General features: G+C 40.5%; 1 protein-coding gene across 5 annotated transcripts in view; it reads left to right on the forward strand.

Moving 5' to 3' along the window:
- Positions 1-22,735, forward strand: part of LOC119885652 (myocardin-related transcription factor A-like) — a 49,753-nt gene extending 27,018 nt beyond the window's left edge. For 4 of the 5 annotated variants that reach the window (XM_038695800.1, XM_038695791.1, XM_038695807.1 and 1 more), the window contains 18 exons: positions 117-182; positions 7,653-7,708; positions 8,260-8,335; positions 8,455-8,616; positions 11,341-11,507; positions 11,873-11,989; positions 12,427-12,495; positions 12,635-12,819; positions 13,090-13,270; positions 13,638-13,887; positions 14,027-14,175; positions 15,011-16,069; positions 16,325-16,522; positions 17,325-17,441; positions 18,419-18,568; positions 18,701-18,784; positions 19,060-19,105; positions 19,239-22,735. In XM_038695800.1, coding sequence (XP_038551728.1) covers positions 117-182; positions 7,653-7,708; positions 8,260-8,335; positions 8,455-8,616; positions 11,341-11,507; positions 11,873-11,989; positions 12,427-12,495; positions 12,635-12,819; positions 13,090-13,270; positions 13,638-13,887; positions 14,027-14,175; positions 15,011-16,069; positions 16,325-16,522; positions 17,325-17,441; positions 18,419-18,568; positions 18,701-18,784; positions 19,060-19,105; positions 19,239-19,798 — 3,692 coding nt within the window. In that variant the 3' untranslated portion in view covers positions 19,799-22,735. The remainder of the gene's footprint in view (positions 1-116; positions 183-7,652; positions 7,709-8,259; positions 8,336-8,454; positions 8,617-11,340; positions 11,508-11,872; positions 11,990-12,426; positions 12,496-12,634; positions 12,820-13,089; positions 13,271-13,637; positions 13,888-14,026; positions 14,176-15,010; positions 16,070-16,324; positions 16,523-17,324; positions 17,442-18,418; positions 18,569-18,700; positions 18,785-19,059; positions 19,106-19,238) is intronic. The other variant, XM_038695815.1, reaches the window with a different exon arrangement.
- Positions 22,736-25,599: the final 2,864 nt, after the last annotated feature.

Raw genomic sequence — 25,599 nt, forward strand, 5'->3', positions numbered from 1 at the left:
GTGGCTTCCTGTGACTGGGAACTAGTAGAGATGACATACTGATGTTTTTTGAGATGCTCTCTATTCAATCTTCAGTGACCCACTTTTGTTTCTTCTGCCTGTTTCCTGCGGTTCAGTTCTCCAGCTGAAGCTACAGCAGAGAAGGTCCAGAGAGGAGTTGGTCAACCAGGGGATCATGCCGCGTAAGTAGACAGAAATATATTTTAAAGACAAATGTTGGTCCATGCTCAAAAAAACCCCATGGGTTTTGAGTACACAAAATTAAAACTTGTTCACAATGTTGGCTTTCATGGGGTTATTCAACACATGGCTGATGCAACTTTTAAAATCACTTTTAGTGTATTTTATTCAGTAAACCCCAACCACATTCATGGGTCATGTGAAATGTTCCAAATTAATTAATTAATGGACAGAAGACATACGGTATAAACCTGTCAGTAAACATCACCATAACTCTGACTTGGTTAAACACTGCATGGAAATTACACTTTCAAATTATATTACAAAAAAGGTAACTAAAAAGAGAATCCACTACTAGAGAATCCCTACATAAAGACCCGATTGTCAGTAATGATTATTTTTCATTGTTGATTCATCTGTTATTTAGGTATGAGGACATGTTGCATAAAACATAACACAATATACTGTGTAGCTAGAGTTGTTGCTCTGTATTTTATTTTTTGCATTTCAAGTTACCCAGCTAAGAACGAGTGTTGATTCATTCTCCAAAATGACATATAAGTTGAATCAACACCTCTATAAACAGTCAGAACAAAAACTAAACATGTAACGCTCATGATTGTAGGGTTTATTGCTGGCCTGTTGTATGAAACTGCATTCATTTTAGATATGTGTACCTAAAACAACTAGCAACTCTATGCTTTTCATAAAATTGACTTTGCATCATGCCGAGGTGTTTCATTCAGTCGGTACCATCACATTCACTGTGAGAATCTGTGGTGTTGCTTTAGTTTTCACCTCATTACTTGCTACAGAGCAGTTTTCAGAAGTTACTCAAACTGAGGTTATGACACCGCCATCGTCTCCTGACAGACAGCAGTTTCAGTCTTCAAAGTCAGGTGAATCAAGGTCATACCTCAACTGCCATCATGAACATCCGTTTGATGCTTTTTATCTGCTTTTTATCTGATTGAGTGATTTCTCCGTGCACCATTAAACTCAATATGTTTAGATGCTTTCATTTTCAGCTTGTTAGAGCTGGTTATATGCTTTTGGCTCTTTTAGATCTATTCTATAGAACATGCTTCTGCAAAAGACCACTGTTATTTTCATTACATTGGTTGAATTAGCTGCATGAAAAGTATGTACGTGGAGTATTTCATGCATTCACCTTGCTATTGCAGAAATATATTCTGTTCTGCACCACAAATACACACACACACTGTTTCCCCATTTCTATATATAGTTATTAAAAAGACCAGCTCTTATCTTTGTAGACAGACAGCATTAATAATGAGCATGGCTCAGACCTCGTCTGGTGGAGAGCTACTTTTAAATGGAAAGATGCAAATTGAAATGCACCATTGTTGACAATGGGAGGACAAACTGTCCTGTTGAGTTTCTTACTGTTTGTGTAGTGAGCATGTGGCTGTAAGAGAGAGAGAGCAGTGAGCAGTCTAGCTGTGAACAGGCCAAGTGTGACCAGAGGAGTTAGTGTCATCGCAGCTCTTGTCTCTTAACTTTTGTTTCTTCCCCTCTGACCGGCTGAGATGAAGATCAACATGTTTTTATTCACATGGTTCAGTCCAATCCATGAGATTCCAACCAAAGGCTTGTTGCTTAATTTGGTTCTTGTTTGAAAATACAAGTTAGACTGTGTTTGTTTGCAAATTGTGAAGGGTGCATTTGAAGAAGTAGTTATTTGTAAAACAGAGAAACAGTGTCAAAATTCTGAAAACAAACGTTCAACTATCTACAAATAGATTATGAACCTCACGCGCAGACAAATCATTTTGCGTTCATTAAAATATGGCTTCCATTGTGTTTCATATGTGTGGATCATGGAGACTTTGTTTGTGGATTTTGAATCTATTTGTAGATCATGTTTTGTGTTTACAAATTCTATTATTTCTATATTTGTGCTCTGTGCATTTACAGTGATACTGACATTTATTTACTCCCATATTTGACCACAGGCTTGAATGCTGCTTGACTACGTTTAGGTTGTATATTAGAAGAAGTTCAGGTATAGGTTTAATGTAATTAATTCCAGAGTAAGGATATGGCAGAACAATTAGCCACTGACATTTCAGCTATTTCCTTGTGTCACATGGCCTTTATCATAATTGACTCTATAGTCTGGAGACAGAAGGCAGTTGGAGGAGCGACAGCACACACTGTAGAAGGGCAGTTATCACCACTGAAGCACAACAACTTCTACTTCTATATCGCTGCTCTCCCTCTCTGACTCATCTCGTCCTCCTGTTTATGTTTTCCCTCCTCTTCTCCTCCACCAGGCTAATTATTGTATTCCATGTGCTTCAAGTCCTCACTGATCTTTTCCTGTCCCTCCTTTCACTGACAGCCCACATGCTTACATCCTACCCTCTTTCTCTACGTTAGACTTTACTGACCTTTCTTAACAGAATGCTACCAAACACCCTTCCTTCAGTCCATTTCATAAAACATCAGATTCGACCACAGAGGAAGCCTTCCACTCTAGTTCCAGGTTGATAGTTAATAGCTACTTGACCTCTTGTAGCAATGGCGTTGGTTCCCCCTCTCTCTGCCCTCACCATCTGTCAACCCTCTGTGCTCTATATGTCTTATCACTTACTCTCTGTTTTTTCCCTCTCCAGTCTCTCTCCCACTATCCCACCATCAAAAAAGAATCTTTAAAATGTCTTGTTTGTGTAGAGAATACATCCATTTCTTCTGTTAGCTCCTTACAAGTTTGAAAACAGGTATTTCTAGGCACTGTGAGTCCAAAGCCCATACTGTTGAGTGACAGCACTGTTTGAGTGGCATTTGTTCATTTGTGTCTTCTACTTCATACTTGTTGTTTTTATCATAATAAACATTCATGATAAAAATTGCCTTGTTCAAATCATTGTCGCCTGATTGATCAGAGCGGGCCTGATGTCTGGGGATTAGGACTGTCAACTTTATTATTAAATATATAAATATATTAAAACTGTAATGAACTTTTCAAATTCAAAATGTACAGTCAATAAGCACAACATACCGTTTACAGTAGTTTGTCTTGTGGATAGCGCTCTTAAGATTCAGCTATTAACTAGACCTTTTGCATTTCCTATTGACCTATAAGAAAATGAATACTAATGATAACAATTATAAATAAAAACCACCAATAAGATATTCAGATTTAAGGAAATTCTGCCAACGGGCATTGTCTCAGATCTCAAGACAGAACTGGAGCCACAATTTGAAATTCCAAGTCGCATCACAGTCTCATGACACATGGTGCAGTTGTATGACACCACACTATATGGGTTGCATTCTAACAAATTGGGTGTTTGTTCGAATTTGTTTGCAGTTGACTTTTTGAAAAAGTGACAGCCCCAGTATGCCTGTAGCTACCTGCTTGGTTGCTTGAGACTGCGGTGGATGATAGTTTGTGTCCATTTGACACAGTGCTATAATAAGCCCACAATGTGATACCCTACCTATCACATTATTTATACATTTCTCAGATGTGTAAAAATGTTTCTCAGTTTGTGCACATCTACACATGGTTATCAGATTAGCTGTTGAAGTTTGAAGTTTGCATACATGTAAGTACTGGATTTGTACTTACAGAGTTATGCTGGTGGTGGTTGAGTAGCAGTTCTAAGAAAGATGTCACATCTGAAATGGTGGTCTGTGGTCTTTGGTACAGAGATTATTGTAATAATTTAGTGGCTGTTGTAGCTATTTCATGACAAATATATCAGTTATAACGATTGACCTGTAGGACAGTAGAGTCATATACAGAGCAGAGATTCTTAAGCACAAGCCAGTCGGTTAACACACAAGAAAAACAAAGTCAGCTGCAGACTGAACATAAACAGACAGCCATCGCCAGAAGAAGCGATGTTCTCAAAGTTTAAAGACCGGCAATGCTGCTTAGATTTAGCGGGGTGGCAAGAAACCATGATGCAGCCACTCATGCACATAATGGGGTCTTTTCTCTCTGACCTCATCCCACCACTCTCTATTTCCTCCTCTTCATTTGCCCTTCGGTCTGTTGTGCCATTTTTCTTCCAGCTGCCTCTCTCCATTTATCTCCTCTCCCCGTCTTCCCTCCATCTGTTTTCTGATTCTGCATCTTTTTGCTATTCTATTTCCATCCCTTTTGCTTTCGTCCGATGTTTCCAAAACTTTATTTTGTGCTCATCTAACCATCCTTCCCTCCATCCCACTACACATTTCCCATGTAGCTGAGTGACAGACAGGTTCATACAGCCTCAGGGAGGCCACATAAACCCCATGTGGATGGGTGAGAGGTCTAAGAGGGTTGATGTCCCCAGGGGGTGCAAGAGTGAGTGCATACCAGCAGTGTGACAGTGCTCAGCGACGTGAACTGAGGCTTGTGCAGGTACCAGCAATCTTTCCCCAGGGTTGCTAATCTAGTCACACCACTTGTGTACGTGTGTGTGTGTGTGTGTGTGTGTGTGTGTGTGTGTGTGTGTGTGTATACAGTGCAGTCAGTATGTATTAGGACAGCGACACATTTCCTGTTGTGTTGGTTCCAGCAAGTTGGATTTGTATGAAATTCAAGTGCTGACTCTTTAATTTGAGGGTGTTTACTTCCAAAGAAGTGGTATCTTCCTTAGTCAGGAATGTACTGCAGCCATCTTCACCTCTTATTTGTTTTGTGTGGTTGGTTAGTCCAGTCTTCAGCAATTAAAACAAGTGCTCAGTTGGGTTTGCATTTGATGGCTGACTTGTTCATTCACAAATATCCCACTGTTTGGCTGTTGCAAACTTCTTTGTTGCCTCGTCTTCATGTTTGAGATACAAACAGTGCAAATCTATTGTCCTAAAGCTGAAGAACTGTGTATATAAAGGGCTACAAAAAAAATTTCTCTACCAAAGTAAATTAATCCTTCAGTAAGTATTGTTGTAATTTAACTTCATTTAACTGTTCTTTTTATTGTTGTTATTATTTGGTTTAAATACTATGTAATCAGAATAATATTTTTGGGTTAGCACTATTGCAGCCGTAGTCAGTAGTATAGTTAGTTATAGTGCAGGGTCGCGAAGGGGCTGAAGCCAATCCCAGCTGTCATTGGTGAACCCTGGACAGGGTGCCCGTTCATCACAGGGTTAACTCATAGAGACAAACAAGTCATACACACGTTCACACCTAAGGGGAAAGAGTCACCAATTAACCTATGCATGTCTTTGGACAGTGGGAGGAAGCAGGAGAACATGAAGAGAACCCACACAGACACGGGAGAACATGCAAACTCCACAAAGAAAGGCCTGGGCCTCGATCCACAGAACCTCTTGCTGTGAGGGGACAGTGCTAACCACTGCACCACCATGTCGCATCTGTGTGTCATGTTAACCTTAATTATTCTCATTTTTTGCACCACCTACCAGTTATTTTCTGGTACAGTAAAGAAGGACACTTAGCACACAAGAGAGGTCACTTAACAAGAGCTTCTTCTGCAGCTGTCGCTTGTATTTGTTGGAGCGCAGTGCGGACGTACACATTTAGGCTCTTTTAGGCTCTAGCTTTCCACTGGGCTCGGTGATCTACAGTCTGAACATTTTCCTGTTTCCGCCCCCAATTCCGAATGTCACATATGGTAAATGGGCTGTATTTGTATAGCACCTTTCTAGTCTTTTCGACCATTCAAAGTGCTTTACACTACATCACATTCACCTGCCTATGAGCAGAGACCCAACTGCTTATCAGAAACAGGAATTAACTCATTCACACACTGATGGCACAGCCAACAGGAGAAATTTCGGGTTCCCAGCCTTCTTTTAAGGGGACGACCGTTCAAAGCCGCCCACTAATGCCACTTCAACACCATAATTAAGGTCTATCTGAAAGTCTATCTGGTTTACATGTGCATGTGTTTCGTCCACTTCATAGAAATTTGCAGCTACTCTGTGAGCTGGAGAGCTAACCTACAACAAAACATATGTAGCTGTTTTTTAAGATGCAATACAGTCATTCTCTGGACACTTATGAATACTTGAGTGTTTATTATTAACTTATGAAGTAACTGTTAGCAGCTATGTGTCTTCTTTTTGAGGAGTTTTACATTATTCTAACTTGTGATATTAAAGTTAATATTACACAGGGCTGGACAATATAACAATAACAATAATTTTTTCCAATAACAATATAACAGATGTTCAATAAATATTCAATAAATGTTTGACTTTATTCACTTGAATTATACACAAATTAGGACTTATTTTTTTTATTTAGATGTTTATTTTGTAGGGGAAAAGGGACCGAAAAAAGCTTTTACTTAATTTGACTCGTGCATATTTGTTGACAAAGATTTTATCATAATTATGTTCTAACTCAGATTTGTGAAGTGATCTACTGTTTAGCAACAAGTGTTGACCATAATTTAGAGTTTAAACCACAAATAACTATCAGGTTTCTTCAACTTCCACTCAGGAGCAAAAATCAGCCTTTAAACAAAAGAAATAACGATTTGATACTTATCGTGATAATTATTGATATCGAAAGATATGAAAATCTTTATCGTGATAAAATTTTTGGCCATATCGTCCAGCCCTAATATTACATGATAAAATCGGAAAATGTTGAATATTGTAAAACTGTGTAGCTCAAAAACTAGTAGCTCAAAAAGTGTTGAGCTACTAGTAAAGATTATTAGAAAACATTCAAATTTTGTCAACTTAGTTTTTGTCACATTATTAACACATTTGTTGGGAAGATGAAATTTAGAAACTTTATTTTTGAGTGGCACCCTAATGTGCAAACTTTGTGCCTTAATAACACTGACCACTGGTTTCGTCCTCAAAGGAAAATGTATGTGATTCTCAACAATCCACAGTTTTCTAACACTATTTCATAGTTTGAAGTTTGGATTCTTCTTAGATTCTTTAGCAGCAAAATCCTAATTCCTGCACTGATATGCTGCATTTAACACAGCATTTTGGTGTCATCACAACCCTTTAGGCTTTTAGGTTTCTAGCACCACTAATCCCTGGGTTTTTGCATAGGCCCACAGGAAGTCTTAGTTATTTGTGAATGCTGAACATATTTTATAAATTCCAGTGCTGTTAAGAGACTCGTTGGACTGGAACCCTGAGTCCATCCATTTACTTTTGTCCATAGACCTCGAGATTTTTGGCCTTTTAATGGGACCACTGCCCAGGCTACTATGCATTTTGTTCCGCCATGGCTTATAAACATGTCCAGTGAGAGCAGGCATTTACTATAATGACATGGTGCTCAAAATATTAGAAAGGAAAAGCTTTGGTAATATAAGAGCAATAATATTCACCATCAGTTAAACTATTCAAAATGAACTGGAACTAAACTGAAAGAGCAAAGAGCCATTCAAAGCCACTTTCACTCTCCATATGAATGTACACACTGCCATGTTAATATCCTCTCTCTCTCTCTCTCTCTCTCTCTCTCTCTCTCTCTCTCTCTCCTTTTGCTCTGCTCTCATTCTTTATTCTTCAAGCACTGAAAAGTTCCGCTGCCTTCCACGAGCACAGACGGAGCTTGGAACGAGCACGGGTGAGTACGCCACCCTTGAATCGCTCACTGGAGTCAAAACTGGCCTGTTTAAAGCAGACATTCACATCTGATGTCATTACAGCAGCTCTTGAATAAGAGGCTGGAAATGGCAAATAAGAGCTGAGATTAGGCCATCTGCACATAAAACGAATACTACTAATGATCTGTAAGGTGAAATGTATAAAAGTATCCACTAAATAAATGACCAGGAGTCCGTCTGCAGTTGCTTGGGGGTACGTGGAAACATTGTGATGCAGCTCAGCCAATTTGAAAAAGAAATGCAAATTCCAATTTGTATAAAAAATACACCCATACATTGTGTGAGCTGTAACACACGAATGCCACACATTAAGAGTGTATGAAAGCTAGTTAGCAAAAAACAGTTAGCTAAAAGTAATAAATGAGCAGATGAAATAGTTAGCTTCAAATAAAAGATAAATTGGGAAATAGCTAAAAGTAATGTATAAATGATATTTAGCTAAAAGTAAAGGTTGTTGGAAAATGGTATTAATCCAAAAGTGAGTGATTGTCACAAATGTCTCTTTCTCCAGACCGAGGACTATCTCAAGAGGAAGATCAGGAGTCGACCGGAGCGATCTGAACTGATCAGGATGCACATCCTGGAGGGTGAGTGCCACATAGAGCCTGCTGTCTGTCTGGAGTCTAGGCTCATCTGTAAATAACGTACAAGGATCATAGCACACTGGTAAAAAACTTTACGTTGTTTGGTTTTTGCGTGCTTCCAGAGACGTCAGCAGAGCCGTCACTTCAGGCCAAACAGCTGCAGCTGAAGAGAGCTCGCCTTGCTGATGATTTGAACGATAAGATCTCCCACCGGCCGGGGCCCATGGAGCTTATCCACAAAAACATCCTACCTGTTCACAACAGTATTAAACAGGCTATCATTGGTAAGCCAGGCAAGGTTTCCGATTCATCTTTATACTCTAAATGACATATGGAAACCATCCAAGACAATTCAGTGTTTCTACAATTACTTTTCACCAAATGAACTGTTTCTTGGATTGTTGCCATCTTCAGCTGGACTACAATTAACTCCTCTCACAATCACTTCAGACTAGTGGAGCCAACTATAAGCTTGACATAGGCGTTGAATTATTTACGTTTGATTAAGCTGACCGCAGCCTCCTTTACCTTGATCACCAGCAACACCAGCAATGTGGCAGGAACAAGCTACAGTAGAACACCTGTAACAGTGCAGATGTAGTAATAGAGGCTGGTTTCAGGCTCCATCGGTTTTTGAGACACTGTTGAGTTCTGTTCATGCTTTTCTTCAGTCCACGGCAATTTATTTTTGTTCCTGTCAGTCTTTTGTGAAAGGTCCTTATTACATTTTTTAAAACAGGGTTAAACAAAAGCAAATAAATACGATAAACCAGAAATTAAACAATATTTTTGATGTTGACATTGAGGTAAACAGTGCAGGAAGAAGAGTGAATGTTGAACATGACATGTTTAAACTAACGTTTCCTAACATGTTAGCTATAACAACTTGGCTCTCCATCTGTCAGCTCGTTTTGTTGTTTTTCTGCCACCTAGTGGCCAAGAAATACTAAATACACCGTTAAATAAAATATGCCCTGCATATATGTGGAGGAGGGAGGTGTAATATAAATTTTAAAGTGTGATCTATCACAGCACACCCACACTTTGAGGCTCCTGACAAGATGTCTCTCCTGGCTCCGTCCTCCAGCTATCATAAACATACTGATGCTTCAGATGCCTCATCTGTGCTCGCCACACACGCACGGGCAGACAAACAGATGGCTGGCGAAATACACACTCTTTAAACAAAGGTACACATGCACATTCACATGCTATATGTACACAAGAACCACAAGACAGGATAGTGTTCATGCTTCAAAAAGCAACTGCAGTGGGATTAGAAACGTTAAACTAGGAAATAGTAAATCATGTATGTATCCGTGCCTGACAGACAGGAAGTGAAGAAAGCTTTTCCTTCTCTGCTGTCAATTTTAAATGGCCACTGTGTCTGTTAATAAAACCCATTATCTTTTATAAGGATAATTACATACTAATTGAAGAAATAGGACTGTAAATGAATGAATGTGATATCATTCAGTTGCAGTTTAGGTATTGTGACAGATAGAATGACCCCAATTTCACCCTTTTCCATTACAACATCAACAATGAAAAAAGTAGCAGTACTATTCAACTTTTAGTATATATCTTTAGTCCAGCACCATTGTTGTCAAATATTAGATGATGAGATCGGGGACAGTGGGTCCAGCGGCTTGATTGATGTGTGGAGGGAAGAAGGCTGGGATTCAATAACCTACAGTGTCAGTGGACTATCCATCTCTGTCACTGCCGCACAATAAACACAATTGCATTATCGCCACTTACTGTAGGAGCAGTGGGAGCACAAGAGTTACACAGAGTCGACATGTAAAGACACAAACATACAGAGCGTGACGCACAAACACACACGTGCACAGCACAGCGGTAGGGAAGTCATCACATTATTGGATCAGAGGGTATTAAATCAGCCCCATGTTGTCTTTTCATCATCACCTGCTGATGGTGAATTAATGACCAGCGGTGTATTTTATGTAGCTGTCTGCTCTGGCCCACAGCAGCCCTGTAATTAAATAACACACATCCACCAGCAAAAGAAAAGCCTCTGTCCTAGTCCAGGACATCTACGCCAGTAACTTTATTCTTTTAAATCCCTGTAAAGACTCAAAAGTCTGCATAATAATGAAATGATTATATGAAATCCCTGAGGGGAAAATTAGCAGCAGGACCATGACTGTGCTGGAAGACATTTCAACCTGATGCCGATGATGACTGATGTTGAAACAGTTGTCCGGTGGTTGACTACTTTTTATGCAGTTTGTTTTTAAATACTTTCCCTGATTTTAAGTCCATTTTTAAATTTATCAGCTACAAGTATTTGTTGCCTGGGAAACATTTTGTGAAGAGAATGTCATTAGCAGCACAGAAGGCTGGCATAAACAGGAGGAGCCTTCACATAAACAGTTAATGCATTCATAGCATAAATTACACAACTGATCCTCCAGAATTCTCAGCATAATGTCATTCCTCAGTGAGATGCCATCTGTCACATAAAAACTGCTATCAATGAGGTGGCCAGCCTTATTTGGTTGTGCTGAAAGTGAATTTAGATGAATGAGAACTATCACTGGCATAAAGCTTGACTTATCTTGGCCACACTATTGACAAAAGAAGCATTTATTTAAGTGAAGATATCATCTAAAACGGGCTTTTAAGGGCACGATGTGCAGGCAGTGAGGACAAGGAGTTTAGATCACTCTGCAGCAGCTGTCATACAAATCCACTGTTGACAGTTTTGGAGCAGACTTTGGAGAAGAAGCACGGGTGATCATTTTGGCTGACTTAAGGGATGCTCACAGAGTGCTGGTTTATTGGCACAGTGCAGTATGTCTGCATGGTCAGGAGCAATACAATGGCTCTTAACACCAGTAAATGCAGCTCAGGCTAAGAGGTAGATACAGTAACTTGTGTTCACAAGTTGGAAAAACCAAGTGCTCTTTTTGAAGTTGCATTTATGTTTTTATCTGCCTAGATATCAATCCTTTCCTCTCTCCTCCCTCCTCTCCCTCTCACAGAGACACAATTTACAAAGCTTTCAGGCGACAACTCGTCATGTGATGAGGACAGCAATTACAGTCTGTCTCCAGAACAGCCGGTAAGCCAGGAGTCTCCTCTGGGCCTGGTACCTGTGCCCTCTCCACCAGAGACGCTGGCTGGAAGCAGTGTTCCATCTCCTACACAGGTAGGAGCACTCGGGAATGAGAGGCAGACGCGTCGTGACTTACATGTTGTGTGTCATGGATGCAAGACTGTAAAACAAGTGAATTGCATTACAGTAGTAAACTCTACGTTACTATGTTACAACTGCATTTTTCAAAGTCAGCTTGTGGGTTCTCTCTTGTGGACGTATCTGTAATACAACATGTAAAAGTGAGACTTTTTAAACCTAGTTTAGCATTTCTAAGCTGAAATGTCTTGTTATGGGCTGACATATACACCCCTACTGATATGTCTGCAATAAGATAATATCAGGTGATATATTGGCCTGGCTGATTTTTTTGTCTAGCTCTAGATAAGTTTATTTATTTTTTCATCTAAATCAATTAGGTTCCTCCCTCTGTTCCTCCTCTCCCACCAATCTCTGGATCGTCCCCCTCACTGAAGCTGACCAATGGGATAGCAGCACCATTTGCCCAGAGGACAGGTGCAACCTTACAGATCAAGGTAAATTAAATCTGTCAAGACCAAGCAAAGAAATCTCATCTAACACACTTTAAACTATCTACCCAACACCAAATAGTGTACAGACAAAGTTTGTGACTATCTGGTGAACACTGTGGAGCAGTTAGCAGCTAAAGAGACAGATATTTTCCTCGGAAATTAGAGCTACAAGTAGAGTGAATACTGGACTTACATTCATCAGGTGGCCAGAAACACAACTCCAAATGAATGATAATGTTGCACAGTGGATGTGTAAAAAGGCAGCTGTTTGCCTAATCAGCTTTATAAAGTGGTAATATGTCTATGTTGGAACAGCTTGTTGTGTTACCCTGAAGTGGTCAAAGAAATGAATGCAGGTTTAATGGTCTTTGTTAATCTGACATCAAATAAAAAATGAGGTATGTTGTTTTAGAGCACCAGCTCTCTCCTCTTTCTTTCAGTCCCAGCCTAAACCGAACTCTGACCGCTCCAATCAGAGACACAAGAAACCTAAGGACAACAAGCCAAAGGTAGTTTTTTGTTAATGTATTTAGACATACACACGGTAGCTAAAAAAGTACCTCAAACCTAAGTGGAAACAAATTGGTCATAGAAGCAGCAATATAGTTGTAAAACGATTATTTGTTGTACTTTTGTGTTGTCCTCTAGATTAAAAAGTTAAAGTACCATCAGTACATCCCTCCTGACCAGAAGGGAGATAAAGAGCCTCCTCCCCATCTGGACTCATCTTATGCCAAGATCCTCCACCAGCAGCAGCTCTTCTTGCAGCTCCAGATCCTCAGTCAGCAGCAGCAGCACTACAACTACCACACCATCCTTCCTGCACCACCCAAGTATGTTTTGTGCATGGTCAAGTTTGTATTTTATAGTAACACCTGGGGAAAACATACCTTTTGCTGCCTGGGATTGGTAGGGGAGTTTGGTTTGGAGCATGTATCAAGCACACATAATCTAAAGCAGCCAGACAAATTGTTACAGGAGCTAGGTAATGTTGGCCTCGTCTGGTGGGAATTTTGGTGGGAACAAGTGTCAGAATTCAACGTTTACTTGTATTTAATTGTCTTAAGACTTAGAGATTACTGTATTTTTCCACCCTCTGACAGACCTCAGACAGATCAGCAGCCATCTTCCTCTTCCTCCTCCAGTTCCACAGCCACCTCCACTCCACCTCGACCTGCCCCTTCAACGGCCCCCCCTAACCTGGGCAGTCACAGCCGTCAGAGCACTGCTCCTTTAGGTGGAACAAAACCAGCGTCTCTACCTCCAAACCTGGATGAAATGAAGGTTAGCCGCACAACAACATACAAATCCAAAAGAAAGCTGCACTCATAATACATTTTCAGTCTGGAATCAGTACAGTGGAGACCAACAGCTCTCTCTGCTGTCTACAAGCCATGAGTCGATGGAGTAAGTGGTGGATAGAAGTTGACATTCTCTGTTGACAAAATTCTGTCACCGTAAAGTGGTCTGCCAACTCAGAGCTGCCAAAGAAATGGAGAGTGATGGACCACTCTTGTCTTTTTGTTTTCTCTCTTCTCTTTCCTTTGAACCTTTTTCAATTTTCCTCTGATATTCATCCTCACCTCTATCCTCACCTCGCATTCCCTCTATCTTGTCCTCAAATTCTCTCTTTTACTCCACCTTCTATCAGGTTGCGGAACTGAAGTCCGAGTTGAAACTGCGCAGCTTGCCAGTCTCCGGCACCAAAAATGACCTCATTGAGAGGCTGAGGACCTACCAGGAGCTGAATGGAGTCCGTGACACTACCTCCTCTCCAACAGCAGGGGGTACCACAGGGCCAGGGGCTGAAGGAGCAGGAAAATCCTCCAATACCGCTGCAACCACCAACAACATTACATCACAGCAACAATTTCAGTGCCATCAGACATCCTCTATGACTGGTCAGTCAAGTGATTGAATCAATACCCACTCAACACAGCTGTATTCAAGTGATAACAGACAAGGAAGATGGAGAAAACAGTTGAGATGATGTATTATCTCTGTACTTCCTGCCTAATGTCATATCATCCTTTCTTACAGCTGGTGCAGGTAGCAGTGCCACCCCAGCTGCTGCCACTCCTCAGCAGCTCATGTCCAACCCAATCGTTTCGCTCCCCCCCTTTGACTGCTTGCCGGCTGCCATGAGCCCAGAAGATACCAGCTTTAACAGCGACCCATTGGGGGAAATGGTCTGAATTTTGTTGTTGTTGTAATACATTTACTTGATCTTAGATAACCACAAGAATGTATTGAAACATAAATACTATATGTTATTTTATATATTGATTTACAGCTTATAGCAGATCTTGCATGTTCAGTGATCATCATAACATAGAAACATAATGTTTACTTGCAAATTAAGGCTACATTAAACTTAAGTAAACTAATTATACTTCCATTTGCAATATTGATTGATAACATTAACATTTATTCATTTAGCTGACACTTTTATCCAAAGCTACCTAGAATTGCTATTTATGTCAGTAGTCGCATATGTAATTAGTTATATTATATTATATAATAGTTAATTACAACTTTAAATACACTTAATTACAACTTAATTTAGTTTTATTAGTTTTAATTGTTGAAGGTCTCTTTACATCCTGACAGCGATGAATAAATCAAATCAAACAAAAATCCTGTATCTGTGGCCGTCGCAGGACTGTAATAAGCATGGCCAGTCATTTCATACGATCCAAATGAAATGACTGGCTGGCTACCTGTCTACCTGATGGGAGGGGGTAGGATTTTTTCGATTGGATACGTTTAAAATCTAACTGTCTCTTGCTTGTTTCTCCAAAGTTGCCAGCTTTAATTATGTCTCATGATATAGTTAAGAGGATATTTGTATATTAGTATAGAATTTTTTTTTTTTACCAGTATTCTTAAATTATATTACCTAATCTATTTTGGACATCAATTAATATACATTTGAAATACTATAACTAAATGTGATTTTAGTAGTCAGTTTAATTTCAAGATTTTCTATGTTAACCTAATTTTATTTTTTCTCTTTCTGTGTAGATGAGTTCCCCGCTCACCCAGCTGAGCCTTCAACCGCATCCCACTGCTCAGCTTGCAAAGAACATTAAAGAAGAGCCGAACTGCTCCACGCCAGCACCCTGTCAGTTCTCTTTAAAGCCAGCCTCTCTGCAGAAACATTGCCCGGTCTCATCAGCTGCCCCCAACACTACAACCACAGCCCCAGTAGTGGCAATGGACAAAGACAAGATGCTGCAGGAGAAGGACAAGCAGATAGAGGAGTTGACCAGGATGCTAATGCAGAAACAGAGACTGGTGGATGTGCTGAGGATGCAGCTGGAGCATGGGAAGAGAGGGGGGCGACTTCCAGAGCCGCTGGTTCTTTTAAGAGTTAAACAAGAACCTCCTGATAAGCCCAGTGCCCCTCTTTCCTTTGGCCCTCCACCAGTCTCCCCTCAGCCTTCATCCGTTTCATGTGAGATGGATGTTGCCAATGTAACTGTCAAACAGGAAGCCATCGAGGCAGAGGAAGTTGTGTCTGAGACAACTACCCCATTATCAGACGCTCATGGATTACCGCAGACCCAAACTCAGGAGGTGCAGGAGCAGATTCAGCACCAGATCAAGCAGATGAACACACAGACAAAACAACAACAGCACATATGCCTCCAGCAAACCGCTCTGCAGTTGGCCCAGCAACAGGCCATACAGACATTTTTGCTTCAGCAACAGCACAACACTCAGACCCAGCAGCAGACAATTCAGAACCGTGGTCTGACGCTGGAGACTCAGCAGAACCTCCAGAAACTGTCTCAGCAGAGAAAGAAGAAGTCTCACAAACAGCAGCTGAAACTGCAGCAGCAACTGTTGCAGTCACAGCAGCAGCAGCAGCATCAACAACAGTCCAAACAACACCAACAGCAGATGCAGCTGAAGCAACAGATTCTACTGAAGCAACAAAAATCATATTTACAGCAGCAAAATAAGCAGCAGCAGCAGACTAAACAACTGCAACAAATCCAGATACAGACCAAGATACGTCTGAAGCAACAACAGATGCTAACACAGCAGAAACAACAGGCGCAGCCGCAGTCACCGCAGGTCAGGAATAGCTTTTATAATATAATTTACAGTACAAAGACAGGCGTTAGATTTCCTCATGATACCAGTAAAGTCCTGTTGTTAAGGATGCTGCTAAGCAATGGTCTCCTGATCAGATCTTAGAATATATAAAAAATCAGTGCATTTGTTGAATCACAAGAGGAGCTGAATTTTGGGCATGCTTGTAAAGAATATGAAGTCAAATGGACACGAACTAAGATTCTTCCTCTAAAAATTGTTGTTGGTTTTGCACAGATGTCTCAAGCGGACCTCAACCAGCAGTCAGGGTCAGGCTCTTCTTTCCCACTGGATCTCCTTAAGAGTAACACCACCCCGACTCTGGTCACCGACAGCAACGGTAACCACTTCCTGATTGCACTGACCAGTCACACCACTGAGAATCAAAGAATCGATGCACCTGAGAGCAAAGCAACCAATCACATCGCGCTGCAGGTACATGACTTTGAGCAGCCGCCATGTTTGTTTTTTTCCTGAAAAAATCCAGATTCTTCAATTATATGTGGTGCCTCAGAATATGTGTTCAGTGCATGCTTCTGAAAACTTGTATGCTTGATGGAACAGGTTAACCAATTACCAATCCAATCCATTTTATTTATATAGCACATTTTAAAAAACATAGGTTTACAAAGTGCTGAACAAGAAATAAAACATAAACACATAAAACAACAAGGCTACACAGCTCTCATGCTGGGTTAAAAGCCAGGGAGGTCAAGTGGGTTTTAAGACGGGATTTAAAACATTCGAGGGTCGGGGCCAATTGGATCTGTGGAGGTAGCTCATTCCACAATTTAGGGGCTGCTGCTGAAAAAGCACAGTCGCCCCTGGTTTTTAACCTGGTTTTTGGAGCGACTAGCCGAAGTTGGTCAGTAGACCTAAGTGACCGTGGGGGGGGGTGTAGACGTGTAAGAGGTCTGGCTGTAGTGAGGCGCCAACCCTTCAGTGACTTAAAAACAAACAGATCTTAAAATGTATTCTAAAATGGACCGGGAGCCAATGGAGCGAGGCCAGCACTGGTGTAATGTGTTCATGCTTTCAAGTTCCAGATATACAGGCACATAGTCTTTAACATTAATAACATGCACATGAGCATTATGGATCAGAAATATATACATTAGTGTGTGAATGCAAAGACTGATTCATAAAAAAGCTATTTTCTGATGTAATTTATTGTTATATTCAGCACTTAGCAAAACTAATACTAAATACACTGTTTCAATTTCTCCCTCTCCTCTAGCGACTACAGTCCACTCCAGCCAAGCTTCCTGGCCACCACCCTGTTAAGCTGCCTAAAGCTGATAATCAAACCAAAAAGAGCATGCACATGGGATTTCTGAAACAACAAAAGACAAAGGTGACGTTTAAATCTATTGATGATATTGATGATCTGAATTGTCAACAATTGTTTCTGAAAAGGCACACTGAAATGAAGGATTGCTTTGAGTGCAATAAACAAAGTTCCATTGTGTTTGGGTGGTAGTATCAATCTCATAGTTTAATATGTCAAAACAGATAAAACAAAACTATCTCCATGGCTAGCTATGACCAAGGTTTAGTGAGAAAGCAGCATTCCTGCCACCACAAATCAATGTGGTTTAAAATGTTTAAATGATCTCTTACACATTTCATAGATCTCCATCATACTACACACACACTTCATTCTCAGCCCCGGCCCCAGGGCCTCTTTTTCCCGTCACTGGAGCAATAGCTGTCTGTTAATGCTCCTTAAAAAGAGAGAGAAACATGAGGGTGAGAGAGAACTGGTCTAGTAGCAGTGAAAGTTAATGATGTATGCTGTTTGAGACCAGTGACAGCAGTCCTTGATAAGAGTGTCTAATACTTGCCCAATGCTGACTATTATTGCTTTGCTAATTACTCTAATGACATCCTCCATTACTATGATTTATGTTGTTAATAGAGGAGGAACAAAGACTACATCGCATCTTGGCTAATTGAGATGTACAGGATCTCTTGTCGAGTTGAGCACTCGGTCTTTTGGGGGTAAAGCCTGCCTTGAAAAATGCCAAGATTTAGTGGAACACTGTGTGCTCATTGCATATATTGGTGATATTTTTAACGCTACAGTGACACTTTAACACAGGGGTGGGAGTAGGCTAAAGCTTAGTGAAGAAGTCTTATCAGTGGAAGTTTAAAATCCTTGCACAGGTGTACGACTGCCACTAAATGTGTTGCAGGGCATTTCTCAGCAAAAATAAATGACATCAAAGGTAGGGACATTATGAGTGATTTATTAGTATTCTATTAGCCTCCGAATAATGTTTCCATGTAAGAAATACTTATATCTTCTCCACCCTTTTAAATGATTTGCAGCCACAGAATGGGGGACTTCAGGTATCTGTAGCCCAGCCTCAGCAGGAATTTGCTCATTGTTTGTCAGCACCTCCCAGTCTGCAGCCTTTCTTCAAGGACCAGGAGACGGCTTCCTCAGGGAAAAACACCTCATCACCTCCCTCTCAAATCGTAAGTAATATCCGGATGACATGGATTATCTTTCAAGGTGACTCATATCACCCAGTCACATTGTAAAGGATCTCCTGATAACTTTGGATGCAATGTTTGTTTGTTTTTTCACTTAATTTTCCTCTCCTCTAGGAGGTGCGCCCCAGTCTGGATGTCTTGTTTAGTCCTCTGTCTCCAGCTTCCATTAAGACAGCTGCCTCATCACCTGATAACAAAGTATGGCGCACTGCATGTCCGATTGTGTCATTGTGCAATGAATGAATGAATGTAAAGTACATAATCCAAAATGTGTGATTTTTACTGCCCTCTGGGGTGTCTCTTAGGTTTTATTAACCTATATTAAGCAAAACATTGTTGCTCTACATTCCTGTTTGATATGCTGTTGTACGTCGCATCATGCCTTGTCACATCAAGTGCTCATGTCACACATTTATGTGTTACATACAGTTTGGAAGGTTAACTTGTTGTTCCCTCTGTGTGACTGTCCTCAGGATACAGAGCATCAAGATTTTATTGACATCATTTTTCAGACAGGAGGTGAGATACAACAACATTGTCTGTTCTGTCTGTTAAGTAATATAGTTTTTTCAAAAAAGGTACTCAGCAGTTTGGTGATTTGTTGGATTGGGAGTGACGTTTCATTTTGAAAATTCTGTGTATTTCCCTTCAGAAATGTCGACCAACTTCAAACCAGCGCCAGACGCTTCTCTGGACCGTCTAAATCCACACTCCTCTGCCTCTTCCCCTCCTTCGTCCCCACTCCAGCTGTTGCTATCACCACCCATCCCACCCAGCTGCGACACGCCACAGTCGGCCTCCTCGGTGCGGTGTGAGCTTCAGACTCTGGCCGACACCACAGAAGAGAAACAGCACGTCAGTAACTCAGTGAATGGACGCCTGGAGGACTTTCTAGAAAGCACCACCGGTAAGCCTCTCCTGGGGGTGGAGCCTGGTGGCCTGTTGACTTTGATTGATGACCTCCACAGTCAAATGTTGTGCACTCCCAGTATCCTGAACCATCCCTCATCTCCCATGGATACCTTCGACATGGCAGCGGATGTGGAGCAAGGGCTTGACGGTATGGATTGGTTGGACCTTACCATGGGAGGAGACAGGGGAGAGGTTACCCCCACGCTGGCCCCGCTGGCTCCCCAGACACCCCCTAGTGTGTTTTCCACGGACTTCCTGGACACTTACGACTTGCAGATACACTGGGACTCCTGCCTATAGCTTATAGCAGCCGGAAAACAAAGGTCCAGTTACACATTTACACACACACACAACAACATGTAATTGATAGCTGAGGCTTCAGTATTTGATTAGAGCACTTCTCACATGCTGGTATATTGGATCTTCAAGCAGGTTGACCTTTATTTATTTAATTTACACACTGTAATATAGATTCTTGTGAAGACACTTATTAGGCAGGTCCTATATCTTTCCTTGCTTCTTTATCAACAGTGTGTTACAGTGGAGGAGTACTATATTCAGTTTCTTTGACATTTGTCCAATCAGAGTGCAAATCCTTAGTTGCCTTTTGCAGTAAAGATAAACAATAGTTTACCACTACAGGAAAAGGTGCAGCTAGTCAATAACCAAAGTTAATGATTTTCTAGCAGTATAATAGTTTGTAGGGTGGAGTAGAGGTTCCAATGCTAAATGGCCATAATTTAGAAATATGTTGTAATTTGAAGCGGCACTTTACTGAATCTCATGTGTTTTTCGTGTCAATCACATCTCCACGTTTTAGACGTGTTGTTGGTTGTTGTGCGGGTTACAGCACTGAGAGTTGCAGTTTGAATCAATATTTCTATTGATGGATGTTACTTTACATATATACAACAGGCCCCAACCAATGCTTTGGAACTTTTTATTTAATTTATATTCTCTCTTAGTGCTGAAGAAATACATCTGTTGTACACATTTTTTTTAACTGTAATGGTGGTTTCCTTGTGTCTGGAATCCAATATCTGCCAACAAAATACAAGAATGTATGACATTTCTGAAGGAAAGTCAAAATTTGTACCTACTAATTGAAAATTTAGAGATTCTAACTCAATATTATGACGTACAGTGTTAATACTATGAGATTTTCACACCAGTGTTGCAGTACAGTAACATTACACAATAGGTTGTCATCATCATAAGTCAGGTAAAGAAACCCTGATGTTGCACAAAACTTCCTTGAGATTCAGGCTTTAGCTTAACTGAAGGTTATAGTTATCTCATGTTTAAGAAACATCTCACACCCTTTCTTTGGGAAAGAAAAAGTATTGAGCACTTTGTGAATGTTGCATATATGCTGTATACTCAAGCTGCTGCGGTAACAGTGATAGAACAGCACACCATTGTGCTGTGTTAGAAGGTATAAAAGCTTATTAGTTTTACTAATTTCAGGTAACTATATAAGATAAAAAGCATGACGTAAAAAAGAAAACTTTACTTATTTGAGGATGTGTTCGAAGATATTGTGATACACAACCCAACTTCTTCTAATCAAATAAGGGTATTATTAAGGAAAAACTTAACTTTGTCCAATTTATTTTGGACAATGAGTTATTTATTGATATTTAATATTTTTGCATATTCAGAATGTTGTGCATTTTTTAATGTACTTTGAATATGTCACATTCAAAGCCCAGTGTCTTAATATTCTGATTGACATAATGCAACTTTATAGCATGTACATACCAAAAATCTAAACACATTTTGTGTTTATATTTCATGTGTGAATGTTTTTGGTCTTCAATCTTCTGAATATAAACATATGGCATATACTGTATTAACGCATTACTGCATCTTACATGAACTACACAACTTTTTGTAAGCTCTACTCCTGTGCTCACAATGCTTCATGTTTAAATACAGTACGATACCAACAGGTTTTTGGGGTCATTTTGGACACTTTACTGTTGTTCACTCCCTTTCTGTTTGCACTTGTTCTAGTGAATAACTACACATTATATAAAAGGAAAGGGACACTTTATAGATTCTTGACACAATTCAGTAGGGCCTTATTCATAGGGATTTTTGCAGTAATTTGGTTGGTGATCTTATTGGTTATATTTTGCTGTCCTGTACTGTATCAGTACTTTTGTCAATAGGGACAAGTCCTTTCCCTCTTTGAGATTTTACAGTGCTGTCATTTACCAGTTCATACACTGAAAGTGTATTATAACACACATTTGTTAATATAGTTTTTCCATTTATAGCTGTGGAACACTCTAGTTATACCAGTTTGTGTATACTGTGACTTATTCTGACAAAATGTCTGTATTGTGAATCCAAAACCTCTCTGGAGAAAACCTTGGAGACTTGCAAACACAAACACACGCAAGGTAATTTCTGATTCACACCATCTTTTGAATTTATCATTTTATGCTTTTATGCATTTGTCACCACAAACACACTGCACCATATTGTACATTTGTAATCATATTCTCACTTTCTGTTTGATGGGTTTGAATACCTGAAATTGTGGTCGGCCTCTGAGTGAGTTTATATCAAATTACAAATCAGCATTAAACAAGAAGGCAATTATGTACATTCAACAAATCAAAAAACTTCGTTTCTGTTTTGTTATTCTGTTCAAAATTAAATTCAGAAGACTTTGGATAGTTAAGTGGTAGCCACATTGTGTGCCATTTGCAGGTTTTACTGGTGATTGCCTTATTTGATGGGGATGCAAAATGGTGCAACTGAATTTTTTTGCATTATTTTTCTGAAAGATGTATGATTCACACTGCTGAATAGTGGTTGCTTCAGGTTTTATTGTTTGTCCAGTACAGCCTCCTTGATTTACTGAGTTTCTGATTCTAGTGAAGTTAATAGTAAAAATCATGCTACAAGGGAGTATTAAGTAAATAGTCAGATGGTGTATGCCAAACCTAGGCTAAATACTGCAAACTATGTTATATTAAATGGTTTCACGTGCATGATTTACTCACCTGTCATTTGGCTTTTCCAAGGATTTTAAGTGCCTGGCATGATGTATCAAACACACTTCAACCCTGTCAAACTTTCAAATAAGGAAGTCTGTTTTTTTTGCTGTAGTGTTCCTGTAAGTGTTGAGCCACCTTGTGTAAATTATTGTGTTACATTAGGAAAAAGTCATTGGAAATTAGGGGCAAAGCTTTTTGCGTACTGTATTTGTAAGTATTTGTTTTTTTCTAAAAACAAAAGAGCATTTATTAATAAAATAGAGGATAATTAACTCTGGTGTGGTAAGTTCTTGATTATTTTAAATTATGAGATGAATGTGGCTGCTGCTTGCACTGCTACTGTACATGCAATTTTGCTATCCTTCACTTTACCTACAATGTGCAAGAACAGATCTCTGTTTTTATTTATTTTCCTAAATCATATTTTTTTGTGTGGGAATATCAATCAAACTGGTGTTGTTTATTAATTTTAAAATTGCATTACTGTGCAATAACTTTAACTTGTGAAGACTGATACCCCTGCAATGTCTGTACGATATCTGTGAAGCCACAGCTAGCAGCCAGTTGGCATACTCCAAGAAGTTACTGGTCTGGCACATTCCGCCTCGTAAAACAGCAATTTTTTATACTTGTGTGGATTAAACATACAACGTATAATATGTTGAGTGATCTTCTGAGTTTGCTGCTAGGTGGATTTTCTTACCGATGAGCAGAACCAGACTAGCTCGTTCCTCCTGTTACCAGTCGTTGTGCTAAGCTAAGCTAACAGCTGCTGGTCATATTTAACTGTAGCTACAGACATGAGAGTGGTATCAGTCTCAACATCTAACTCTTGGTTAGAAAGCAAATTAGCATATTTCCCAAAATGTTGATCCATTAATTAACCGCACATTCCCATGATACTCAATCAACTGCTAAACAAATGGCTGGTTGTTTTCTGTGCAAACATGGAGAAGAAACAGACAGCAAGGTAATTGAAAATAATAATAATAATAATAATGAATTTGATTTAAATAGCGCCTTTCACAAACCCAAGGGCGCTTTTGTGTGGGTGAGCATCCTAGCCGAGTTCTGGACATGCTGGAGTCTGTCAGTAGCCTTGCTGGGCAGACCGAACAGGATACCATTACAGTAGTCAAGTCGGGAGGTGATGAAGGAGTGGATGAGGGTCTCAGCTACAGAGTTGGAAAGGCACTTTTGGAGTCTGGAGATGTTCTTAAGATGGTAAAAGGCAGTTTTAGTAGTGTTTTTGATGTGCTGTTGAAAGGAGGGGGTGGAGTCCATGATGATGCCCAGGTTGCGTACTTGATGGGATGCAGAGATTGAGCAGCCATCCACATCCAGTGTGATGTCACCAACCTTTCTGAGTTCTGTTTTGTTTTTGTTCAATTTGAGGAGGTTATTTTCCATCCAGTTATTTATGTCGTTCAGGCAGTTGTATAAACAGCACTGGTGAAAGGGGAGTAAGAGATTTAGTGCTGATGTAGAGCTGGATGTCATCTGCGTAGCAGTGGAAGTGTAGTCCATGTTTCCGGATGATCATCCCAAGAGGTAGCATGTAGATATAAAATAGTAGTGGGCCAAGCACTGATCCTTGAGGCACGCCGTGTGAGACTGGTGCCAATTCAGAGCAAATGCCCTTAAGGATGAAGTATTGTTACCTGTTGGTGTGATCAAGAATACACAGTACCAGTGAGGCCCATGAGTTCGGAAAGGAGTGTCAAAGGCTGCAAAGAGGTTGAGAAGAATTAAGATGCTGACATGGCCAGAGTCAGCTGCCATGAAAAAGTCATTTGTGATTTTAATGAGGGCAGCTTCTGTGCTATGACGTGTCCTGAAACCAGATTGAAATGGCTCGTAGAAGTTGTGATGTAGCATATGGTGGTTGAGTTAGTCAGCCACAGCTCTTTCCAATACCTTGCATATGAAAGGTAGGTTGGAGATTGGGTGGTAGTGGTGTGGATCATCTGGGTCCAGGCCAGGTTTTTGTGTAAGTACAGGGATCACCGCAGCAGTTTTAAAGCTGGTGGGGACCACCCCAGAAGACAGCGAGGTGTTGATGATGTTGATCACTGTGGGACCCAGAGTTGGAAGACATGCCTTGACCAAGGCGGTCGGCATTGGATCTTGTTTGTTGGTTGTGGCCTTGCTTTTGACACTAGCTCAAGAACTTGAGCTGTTTTGAGCGGGGAGAAAGAGGAGAGGCAGTCCTTCGATGTGACAGTTAAAGAGTTTGTGTCCAGCAGCAGTAGTGTGGTTGGGTGGGAGGAGATGGACAGCTGCAGTTGCTGGTGGATGGTTTCTACTTTTTTCTGGAAGTATTCCAGGAACCTGGAGCAAAGGCCAGCAGCGTCAGATGGTCGAGGAGGGTTAGGTGGCCAGAGTAGACAGTTGATGGTGGAAAAAAGCTGTTTAGGTTGATGTTGTTGGTTGCCAATTAGTGTAGAGTAATAGTTTAGTTTTTACCCTGGACAGAGCATTTTTGTAGCTTTTAACATGGTCATTGTAGGCTTCCTGGCGGACGGAGAGGCCAGATTTTTTTGTAGTACCTCTCCAGCCTCTGCTCTGTGGCCTTCATAAGGCGGAGTTCAGCAGTGAACCAGGGAGCAGGACAGGATAAGGAGACAGATCGAGTGATGAGGGGGGCAACACAGTCCAGACTACGTGACAGGGCCAGGTTGTAGTGATTAACTAAGTCATCAACCGTGCAGTTTGGGGGATAGCTGATAAGATGGCCTGCAAGGGTATAGGATAGTTTAGGCATGAACACTTGTTTGATGTTTCAATATGTAATGGTCCTGTGCACAGAAACAGAGAACATGACGGCAAGGTGATCGGAAATAACCAGGTCCAATGTATGACCTTTGTATGAAATTAAAGCAGTCCAGTAGTGAAGAAATTATGCAGCGAAAACATCACTGGATTCAACATGGATGTTAAAGTCACCAAGTAGGATGGTAGCTGGAGAGGTGGGACAAATCAGAGCAAGAAGGTGAGAAAGGTCAGGCAAGAAACTAACAGATGCCTTAGACGGGCGATAGACAAGAATCTTGTAGCTGCAGAGGCCCAGACAGAGCAAAGTGAATGCAC

The sequence above is a fragment of the Micropterus salmoides genome, unplaced genomic scaffold, assembly GCF_014851395.1.
Source record: "Micropterus salmoides isolate LMB-PRFRI ecotype aquatic unplaced genomic scaffold, ASM1485139v1 Ms_hic_scaffold_10, whole genome shotgun sequence".
Taxonomy (NCBI): Eukaryota; Metazoa; Chordata; class Actinopteri; order Centrarchiformes; family Centrarchidae; genus Micropterus; species Micropterus salmoides.